The sequence below is a fragment of the Eublepharis macularius genome, chromosome 1 (genome assembly GCF_028583425.1).
Source record: "Eublepharis macularius isolate TG4126 chromosome 1, MPM_Emac_v1.0, whole genome shotgun sequence".
NCBI lineage: Eukaryota > Metazoa > Chordata > Lepidosauria > Squamata > Eublepharidae > Eublepharis > Eublepharis macularius.
The window spans coordinates 253,031,660-253,042,493 of record NC_072790.1 but is presented as its reverse complement, the minus strand read 5'-3'; the positions used below and the strand labels follow the sequence as shown (position 1 = coordinate 253,042,493).

General features: G+C 49.3%; 1 protein-coding gene across 3 annotated transcripts in view; it reads left to right on the top strand.

The window, feature by feature from the left end:
* The first annotated feature begins 319 nt into the window (after window positions 1–319).
* The window catches only part of TARS2 (threonyl-tRNA synthetase 2, mitochondrial), a 30,046-nt gene continuing 19,531 nt past the window's right edge, over window positions 320–10,834 (top strand). The window contains exons 1-5 of one of the 3 annotated variants that reach the window (XM_054998675.1): window positions 320–411; window positions 1,073–1,263; window positions 4,920–5,043; window positions 8,380–8,504; window positions 10,038–10,155. In XM_054998675.1, the coding sequence (XP_054854650.1) occupies window positions 346–411; window positions 1,073–1,263; window positions 4,920–5,043; window positions 8,380–8,504; window positions 10,038–10,155 (624 nt within the window). In that variant the 5' untranslated portion in view covers window positions 320–345. Of the gene's footprint in view, window positions 412–450; window positions 1,264–4,919; window positions 5,044–8,379; window positions 8,505–10,037; window positions 10,156–10,834 lie in introns of those variants that run through there. The other 2 variants (XM_054998682.1, XM_054998691.1) reach the window with 2 other exon arrangements.

Here is a 10,834-nt window from a genome sequence, read left to right as displayed (position 1 = left end):
GGCGCGTCTGGCCCCGGTGGCCCGCAGACGGGCAGCCCCGGCTTCTAGGGCGCGCGGCCTGGCGGGGGCGGCCCTGAGGCGAGAACCCTCCGGGAGAGAAAAACGCCCGAGGGGGAAAGGGAGCCGGCCTCCTGCCGGGCGCCGAGGCGAGAAGGGCCTTGAGGGAGCGGCCAACGGCCGCGGCGTCGCCATGGCAACGGGGGGCTTCGGCGACACTTCTCGGGCCTGGGCCCAGCCTGCGGGGGGCGGGGCGCGCTGTTGCCAGGCAGCGAAGGGGAGCGCCTCTGGGCGAGCCGCCCGGAAGAAGGCGCCCGGAAGAGGCGGGGCCTGCGAGGCAACGGGGACATGCGGCTGGCGGCACCCTGGCGGAGGCTCTGGCCCGGGAAGGGCGGCCTGGGCAGGCGCTACCGGGTCTGGCTGGGCTGGGCGCGGGAGGGGTGGGGGGCGAGAGGGGCAGGGGTTTCCCCCCCCCGTCCGAGCATGCGCACAGCACACCTGGCCCTTCCCCCCCCCGCACACCTGCCTCTTCCCGGTGCCCCTGAGCCCCTTATGCTTGAGGATGGACCCTTTACTCTCTATACACACGTGTACGGGATGGAAGGTTCCCGTGAACTCTGGCCATGCAAGGGGCTGTCTGCTGCATCTCTGCATGAGTCCTTGCGGTAGTTTGTGGCCTTGGGAACCTTCACGCATTTATTTCCCACTCAGCAGAATTAGTCCGCCTCGCAGGAGGTTGCCTGGTGCATCTTTGTATGAAGCGTAGAGCTCGCGGGCTCTAGGGACTGGCATAATTTTCTGAGCAAAAAAGAGCTTGCGCTCTAGTGCCTTTAAGCTACAGGCTGTACTGTTGTGAGACTGATGCAGGGGAGGAGGTGACGGGGTGTGTGTGTGTTTGAGTCTGCAGCCTCCATGAACAGGACTGTGTCCCCCACTGTATCTGAAGAACAGAGCTCTGACTCTTGAAAGTGGGCAAGGGAAATCTGGTTGGTCTGCAAGACGACCCTAGACTCGCATCCCACCCCCTGCCATTGATTGCCACCCCACAACATCCAGTTTTCCATTTGTTTCCTAGGCATGTCCTGTTCCAGACCATGTCACTGAACGCCTGGCCTTATATGAGAAGCTAAAAGCCACCGCTGAGGGAAAACATGCTCAGCGAGCCTCCGAAGAGAGTCGGCCAGTCCGGATTTCCCTGCCCAGTGGCAAAGTTGTGGAGGGGGAGGCCTGGAAAACCACACCATATCAGGTGGCTTTGCAGATTAGGTGACTTCAGTGTTCTATGATTGTTTCCTTGCAAACAGCAGCATGTTTTGTACTGACTAGGGCCAGGCTGGAGATGGGAGAACCGCATTTTGAAACAGGGTTAGGTGTGATGCAGCAGCAAAAAAGGCGAACGCAATCTTGGGATGTATCAACACAGGCATAACATCCAAATCACAGGATGTCATTATCTCCGTGTGTACCACATTGGTCAGGTACCACCTGCAGTATTGTGGGCAGTTCTGGAGGCCTCACTTCCAAAAGGATGTGGACAAATGGGAGCAGGTGCAGAGGAGAGCATCCAACTGTGGGGCATGTGCTGTTTGGCATGAGTAGCAAGGGTCCCCACAAAATGGGAGTGGGAGCTGGACTTTCTAATGCTTTAAAAATAGTAATAAAAGCTTTCTTGGATTCTCATGCTAGAGAAAAGTACACATTGTCTTTTTCAGAATTCCCCTCCCCCCCCCCGACAGGTGGGCAAAGCATTGATGTATACATATTTAAATTAATTCCATATAGGTGGTTGCTGCTGTAAGCTACAGTGTGAGCAAAAATACAATATAGTCAACAGCTGGGACATTCACTGAGCAAAGAACAATAATGAATAACAGGACATACAGGGAAACGGGGAGTAGAGAATGGTAGCAGAAAATTTTTAAAGATGTGAAATCTATCTGAAGCCAAGCATAACTAACTTCCATGGCATGTATAGCAGAATGTAAACTCGCTAGTAGGAGCATATCTACATCAGCAGACAGCGTAGCATTTATTCCTTGTCTCAATCAAAGCATGTCTCTGGGCTATTTCTTAAGAGACAGTCCTGTAATCGGAGTAAAAAACCCTCCTGAATAACTCAATTTTGCATAGTTTGTGGAAAACGAGGAGAGTAGGGGCGTTCCTGACCGCCTCAGATGGGCCATTCCCTAAGGTGGGGGCTACCTGAGAGAAAGCAGCTGTTGATCTTGCCCAGCTGCAGGGTGGCATCTGCAGAAGGTCCTGTTCAGGTGAGCAAAGCTGGTGTGGTGAAGCATTAGGGGAGAGCTGGTCACACAGATAAGAGGGGCCAAGGCCGTGAAGGGCTTTGAACGTGATAGTCATGACCTTGCATGGAGCCTGGTAATTGCTGGGTGGCCAGTTGAGTGACTGCAGAATGGGAGTAACATGCATGCTCTGCCTAGCTCCTGATAATAATCGAGCTGCGGTGTTTTGCACCAACTGGAGTCTCTGACTTGACTTTGAGGGGAGACCTATGTAAAGTGCATTACAGTAGTTTAGGCTCCATGTTACCGTGGCGTGAATCCAGGTGACCAGGTCAGTCGTGGCAAGGGAGGGGGGCATCTTCCAGGCTAGCCTGAGTTGTGAGGCCTTTTTTGCAGCTGCATTTACTTGCTTGTCGGGCAGCAGTGCTGGATCTAGTATAACACCTAGGCTCTTAACTGGGTCAGCCAGGGTCAAAGGTCGCAAGCACAATGTCATTCAAGATCTCTTTCCCGGCCAGCATCACCTCTGTCTCGTCTGGGTTTAGTGTCAATTTGTTAGCTTTTAGGCAGTTAACAATAACTGTCAAGCAGAGACTCTGTACCTCTAGGGGATTTGGTTGACAAGATACAGAGCAGGCTGTCATCCACATATTGATGGCCTCCAATTCCATAGCTACAAATGAGTTTTCCTAAAGGCTTTATATAGAGGGTGAATAATATCGGGGATAGAACTGTGCCTTGTAGAACCCCAATAGCAACCCTTTGAGTCCATCCCATGAGGAACCAGTTAAACCAGTCCAAGGCATATCCTCCGATACCTGCTTCTGCCTCCAAATGCCACAACAAGGCGGCACAGTATTGCAAGCTGCAAACCAATCCAGGGAGAGCAGTAGCGAAGCCTGGCTTTTGTCTGCGTTCTGGCAGAGGTTATCAGCTAGAGCTGACTGGGCTGTTTCTGTCCTATAGCCTGGCCTGAAATCGCTAAAAAAGGAGGTCGGTCTCCCTTCTTGCCTTGCACTATGGCATGTTTTTTTTTCTTTAATAGATTTATATTCTGCAGGCTCAACCGTTTTTCTAAACACAAAACTTTCTTTCCCCAAGCAGATCACAATCAAAAGGCACTAGGCTGTTCAGAGGCGCAAAGAAAGAAAAGGATTTCCTGGGCTTAAAAATTATTTGTTCTTCCCTCTCCTCGCAATGCCTTCTTTTATTTATTTCTTTATTTAAAATAATTATATGCCTGCGTTTCTCCTGCACTTCTCAGTCATGACTCAAAGTGGGTCTCCCACCCCCATCCAATACTATCCCAGCTTCTGCTGATAACCTCTGTGGGTTCCATTTATACAGGGCATTTTTAGTTTTTCCTCTTTTTCTTGCTCAGTGTCTGTCCTTTCTGTGATTTACTGGCATGGACTTGATTTTGCTTTTTAATGTATACAACACCTAGCTCCCTGTTAAGTGTGTTACAAAGTCTAACAATGTTAATAAAGATTGTGTGTGGGAAAGAATAGAAGTTTGGGATTGGCTGTCACAGATCTGTTTCACTTGCAGCTGCGCCTTCTCCTGATGCAAGAGGCAGGCGAAGGCTCCATGTACTGGGGGAGGCGCTGCTATTAGCAGAACGGATCTGCTGGAACCAGGCCACAGTGTGTCCAGAACACAAAGGAGAGTTACAATAATAAGCCGTAGATCCAGAGGAGTTAGCCGTGTTAGTCTGTAGTAGCAAAATAGTAAAGAGTCCAGTAGCACCTTGAAGACTAACCAACTTTATTGTATCGTCAGTTTTCGAGAACCACAGATCTCTTCGGCAGATGTATCGTCAGCTTTTGAGAACCACAGCTCTCTTCATCAGATGCATTGTCAGCTTTCGAGAACCACAGCTCTCTTAGATGCATCGTCAGCTTTTGAGAACCACAGCTCTCTTTGTCAGATGCCTCTGATGAAGAGAGCTGTGGTTCTCGAAAGCTGATGATGCATCTGATGAAGAGAGTTGTGCATCTCGAAAGCTTATGATACAATAAAGTTGGTTAGTCTTAAAGGTGCTACTGGTCTCTTTACTATTTTAATAATAAGCCAATAACCAGAAAGGAAAACCCATCATAACCTACTAACTACTCCAGTCTAAGATTAATGTACATCTTCTTCTCCCTTACAAGAAAAAGAAACCAGAAAGGGGGCGGGGAGAGTACAAGAATCGATAACACTGAAGATATTGATTGTGCTAAACACTTTACTGGACTTAACTGAGATCTCTTTATATTCTAAAAAGATTGTGAATTTTAATATGTATGGAATTGGGTCTTAGTGATTCTTTAGTTGTACATTACTTTTTGTTTGTAAATTAGTGGAAAACTTTGTGGTTCATTCAGTTATTCTAGAAATGATGTAATTATTATATAATGGTGTTGTTTGCTCCAGATTCTTTGGATCGTGTATTTTACTCATCATGTAATGTAATTTTTACTCATCATATACAATATAATCTTGTGTCTTAGACTGGAGTAGTTAGTAGGTTATGGTGGTTTTCTTTTTTTGGTTATTCATGGTGTGTCTAGAAACAGATGCTGGGTGAAAATGTCTTTTGCCGTGTCTGGGTGATGTTTCTGCCGAAGAAATTTCTTGGGCTCACACAAGATGGTCATGAGTCCTGGGCGTTGTAACGCTTTCCTGGTCTTCCAGCCAGCATCTGGCCAAGGCCGCCGTGACTGCACGTGTGAACGGGAGCCTCCATGACCTAGATCGTCCACTGGAGGGGGACGCCAACTTGGAATTTGTGGATTTCGAGTCCCGGGATGGGCAAGCAGTGAGTATCCAGAAATATCTATGGAATGGAGACTAACAAGATCACAATCCTTGTGGGTGCACACTGGAACAAAAAAATTCCCAACGTCTAGCATATACTAATGGTGGCTGAACTTGCTGACACTGAGAGGGAAAGAGACCTTGGGGTCATAGTGGGCAGCTCAACGGAAGTGTCAGTTCAGTGTGTGGCAGCAGTGAAAAAGGCAAACTCTGTGCTTGGAAAAAGGATTGAAAATAAAACAGCTGGTATTGTAATACCCCTGTATTCGTCTATGGTGCGGCCTCATTTGGAATATTGTGTGCAGTTTTGGTTGCTGTATCTCAAAAAGGACATTGCAGGGCTGGGAGACGGTACAGAAGAGGGCAACCCAGAAGATGATCAAAGCGTTGGAGCAGCTTTCCTGTGAGGAAGGGCTAGAGCATCTGGGACTCTTCAGCACAGGGTAGAGAGCGTCGACAGGCCTTTCTCTCCCTCTTCCAGAATACTCGAGCTTGAGGGGGACAGGATGCTGAACTAGATGGACCCCTGGTCTTATGTTATATCCTTATGTCTTCAAATGGGGATTAGACAGGTTCATGGAGGACAAGTATGTCAGTGGCCACTCGCCATGGTGACTAAATAGGACCTGCACAATCAAGGGCACTCAGTCTGAGTACCAGTGCCAGGAGGCAGCAGCAGGAGAAGGTCTTGGCCTTTGTACCCTATTAGCCCTCCAGAGTAACTGGTTGGCCACTGTGTAAGATGGGATGCTGGGCTATATAGACCACCTTTAGAATAGCTGAATGGAAAGCATTCCTAGATGCAACACACAGCCAGCCTGTGAAACTCATAGCCACAGGAAGTTGTGTTGGCCTCTAGCCTGAGTTACGTTGGCATTTGAACCTTTCTAAGGTCAGACTTCTCTTGAGTTAGCGGGTTAAAATTCAGATGTGTACCTCCATCGTATTTTGCTTATGACTTTCACAGGGTCGTTTCTTGGCTATTTCAGAGCTGCTCGAGCCCCACAGCGCACTGTCCCTTTTCTGTTGTCTTTGAGAGACTTCTAGTGGGCCGGGGTGGGGGGTGATAATAACATTCAGTTTATACACCGCCCTTCAGGACAACTTAACAGCCACTCAGAGTGGTTTACAAAGTATGTTATTATCCCCACAACAACAATCACCCTGTGAGGTGGGCGGGGCTGAGAGAGTTCTAAGGGAGCTATGACTGGCCCAAGGGCACCCAGCTGGCTTCAAGCGGAGGAATCAAAACCCGGTTCTCCAGTTTAGAGCCCTGCCGCTCTTAACCATTACACCAGACCTGGGCTTCTGTGCTGCCTTGGCTTGCATTGGCTGTGTTTTATCTGACCAGTGGGTGGTGCTTTTTCCTCTGGCCGGCTCCATCACTGCAGAGATGGGGGCTGAGAGCTTCTCAGGCCCTCCATCCTTTCTGCCCTTCCTCCAACACACTGCAGGGTCATCTCATGTGGGTGGGGCCATAGAGAAGTCCTGAGGGTGGAGGGTGGCTTCTCACGACTAGGAATGTGACATTTCAATAAATTGGGAAGTCTCTTTTTTTAATAAATGTAAATGTTGGGGCAAACTGATATTTTTATACACTAATTTTTCTGTTAGCAAACCTAAATTTATTTGACTTCTTTAACAACATACAGTGTATTGTTTTATAACTTAACACAAACAATGGTACCTTTTTGCATATTTATAAATTTTATCAGTATAAATAACTTTGTTTCCTCAGAGTAAAATTGCAAATGTATCCAATATGCAAGAGAGAAATAATAGCTGTTGTGCTCTATGCTACCTTAGCACGTGTATCTTAATTTTTGACTTCTGATAGGCAGGAAAAAAATGACAGTTGGAAAGAGGAAGCATCGATTTTGTATTAAAAGAAAGTGTGTTGTTTTGACAAACTGTCTCATATAGTCGCAATAGGACTAGCACCATATCTGGATATCATATTAAACTTTGGATTTGGATATCATAAACTTTGGATTTGAATTTGGATACCACCATATTTGGATATCATATTAAACTTAGTCACACTGAATGAGAGCCAGTTTGCTGTAGTGGTTAAGAGCAATGGGACTCTAATCTGGAGAGCCGGGTTTGATTCCCCACTCCTCCACTTGAAGCCAGCTGGGTGACCTTGGGGCAGTCACAGCTCTTCCAGAGCTCTCTCAGCCCCACCCACCTCACAGGGTGTTTCGTTGTGGGTATAATAATAATGTACTTTGTAAACCGCTCCGAGTGGGTGTTAAGTCATCCTGAAGGGCGGTATGTAAATCAAATGATGTTGTTGTTGTTGTTGTTATGAAAATGTTGAACTCTCCCACAGTCTATTAACGTACATACAAATGTTGGGCAAACAGTATTTCCCTCAAGATATGCTGTATAGGTCTTTAGCTTACCCAGGAATTATCATTCTCTAATACAGTAGAATGTCTTTGTCCTTTGCCTGGTCAGCTGGACTCCTTGGGAATCAGCCGGTCGTTTGGCAGCTGGCCTCTGAGGCAAGAGGGGCAGTAGTGGGAGCGCAGGGCTTGTGCCTAGTGGACCGGTCGATCCAGCAATGCAGCGCTCTCAAGCCGCCTAAACAGGCTGAGGGGTGATCCGGCTGAGCTGCGCCTGCCGGCAGATGTTGGAGCTCAGGAGGCTGCGGTTGTGCTCTGGCCAGGATCCTGCGAGGAAGCATCTCGTCCAGGGTTCTGTCCTGAGTCTGCAGGGAAGTGGCATGCTGCCAGTCTCACTCTCCGCCTCCTTCGTGCTGCCTTTGCCTGGCTCTTCCGCTTCCACCATGCCTGCAGCACGGGCGGCCATCCAGAGGGGCTGGGGGCCCTGGTTTGTGTCCTGCCCGGCGGGTCCTGGTGGCGATCTCTGCGGCAGGCAGCAAGGACTTGCTTTCGGCTCTGGCCGTGCTCTGGCTCTGCTGGGGCACGGTCAGCCAATTCCCTTTGCAGGCCCTTCCTGGCCCTGCTATCCTCTGGCTCGTCCCCTGAGCCCGCCATCCAGGTCTGAGTCCACTGGCCTGGTCAGTGAGGGTCATGACAGTATTAAATAAACAATCTGCCTAGTATATATTTGAAGTGTGAAAAACCATGTTTTAAAAAGTGTTCCACTGCTTCCCAGAGTGAAAATATTTCGTAAGTATTTTTTCAGCGTTTCCCCCCAATCTCCCCTTTCCTGTTGGCGAAAAAGCCCTTGGATGAAACTAGCCTGCCGTCTTCCCTCTGATTTCTCCTGTCTCCCACCCCCACCCCCAGGGCAGTTGCATTTCTACTCACGACGGCCTTGGCAGTGCCAGCCAGCCTGACCTTGCTCCCCCTCACTCTGCCCACAGCTCTTCTGGCACTCCAGCGCCCACGTCCTGGGAGGGGCTGCCGAGCACTTCTACGGGGCCCTCTTGTGCCAGGGGCCCAGCACCGAGAGCGGCTTCTTTTATGACATGTACCTGGGTGAGCAAAGGTACGGGGGGCGACGGGTCTGGCTGGGGGACTGCAAAAACGTCCTGTGAAGTCTGTCTTGTGTGGCAGCCACGCCACTTATTTTAGAACCGTTACGGAGGTTTTCTCTCTTCCCGTCCTCTTTGTTGGGCTTATTGGACTCTTCTTCATGTAAATGCGCTTGCAGGTCATGGGGGTGCAGAACTCACCACTGACAAGAGGAAAACGGTCCGTTTTCAGTCCCAACCTTGCTTCTTTGTTTCTAAACCCGCCACCCCGTTTAAAGGTTCTGGACGAGTGCCGCCTCTTGAGAGAGGAGTAGAGCCCAGCTGGAGGGCGTGTGTGTCATTTGGGAAGTTAAGCTCCTTATTTCTTCCTGAGCAAGGCCCTTCTTACATCTGAGTAAGCATATTCAGGATAGTGCTATTAAGACCATCGCACTTAAGTAAACATTGTGAAAGGAGGGCAATGTGGGGAGAGGCCGTGAGGACAAATAAAGCCCCAAGAAATAAATATTTTTTGGATGATCAACTAAAATGAACCACCGGGTAGGAAAGGGCCCTGCCCCTGTGTGGAGCTGCCTCCGAAGATGGCACGGGCATTCTTATGAGCTCAGCAGGCAGTGGCTTGAGTGTTGCCTGGCGCAAGGTCTGGGCAGTGCTTCTCGCCACTCGCTGCCAATTTGTTCCTGGGCACAGTTCAGTGTGCCGGTTCTCCTCGGAAGCCCCAAGAGTGATGAAAGGGGCCGCCTGCTCCCGTGCCATGCTGCCCAATGGTGGAGGCTTTGGTCAGCGGCCCTCTACGTACCCCCCCCTTTCCAGAGGTGAAGCAGCTGAGCGCCAGAGACAAGGCCGGGGGGATTCTCTCCAGTTGCCTGGTGCTGCTGGGTGGAGATTTTGGTACCAGGTCAGGAGACCACCCCATCCTCAGGCTTTTTGGTTGGTAACAAGAAGTGAATAAGATATTGGATGCTCCCGGGGGGGGGGGCTGTCCTGTCTCCTGTAAAGCAGAGGAGGGCACGGTGCCTTTTCGCTCCAGAGAGCGGCAGCGTAATGTCTTCAGCGTCCACCAGGCGTCCTTGCTGGCTTTGAGGTGCTTCCTGCCTGCCTCCCTCTTCCGACAGGAAGGCTCCCCAGGCCGGCTGGCGGGGATGTCGGGAGTGGATCACTCAGAGAGGAAAGTTGCTGGCCTGACCCAAATTGTTCTTGTTTCACCTCAGAATTCCTCGCGTTTCAGCCTCCGGTTCAGTGAAATTTCACTCAAGGCAGGTCATAAGAGGCCACATGTTAGTAGCTTTTCTATCTACTTGAGAGTCAAGAGAATGACCGACAGGGTGCATGGGGTGTAACCCTAAATGGCTTGTTTTTTCCTTTGGCCCTGGTGAGCAGAGAAATGAGCTGTTTAGTACCCCCACCGGCAGCGATTTGAGCGAGCTGAACTTTCTCGTGGGCTTGGCCCTGGGCTCGCTCTGCCCCTCTCGGCCTCCGTGGATGGTTGGATGTGGCCCTGTGATGCTCCCAGATATTGCTCAGAAGGCTGTGCTTCTCCTTCTCAGGACTGTGTTGGGAAAAGACCTGCCAGTGTTGGAGGAGATCTGCAAGGGAATCATTGGAGAGGCGCATCCGTTCGAGAGGCTGGAAGTCTCCCGGGAGGAGCTGCGGGAGCTCTTCAAGGTGAGAATCCAGGGACGGTGGAAAGCCTTCTCTTAGCTGCACGTGCCGCTTCTCTCTTCCCGCTCAGCCAAGGTGGTGGAACGGGGTCTCCAGCTGGCCACGGCAGGACTGAGTGGTGGCCCTGCGGTATGCGTCTGCTGGAGTCGCTCGTGTTCTGTTGGATTTCAAGCCAGTTACTGGCAGCCAAGGTGGCGGTTCTGAGGAAATTCAGATGAATTCTCAAGACAATGGCACCGCACCTGCCAGTACAGAATATGAGGGAAACAGATCACTGAAAGAATTGGGGGCAGATGGTCAGAGTCGAGTCTTTATTTTTTTTATTTTTTTTAATTTATTGGTGAGTTTAAATTTTTAAATTTAATACATACATTCCCTTCATATCTAATTAATTCTGTTCCCCACCCTTTTCCTCCCCCCTCCCTATTGACTTCCCACAGCTTTCCAACCCTTACCCCCTTTTATTGCTTAATACTATTTCACTTATATTTTTCTTCAACACATAGATCATAATATCTCTTACTCTAAGCATGTTCTAATTCTTTTATACAAATACTCTGTCAACTATACTATCAATATAGTGTTTGCTGTATACTATACCATACAACATAGCATAGCATGCATTGAAATATAACATAACATGTATTTATCTGTAACACATAAATTATAATATCTCTTACTC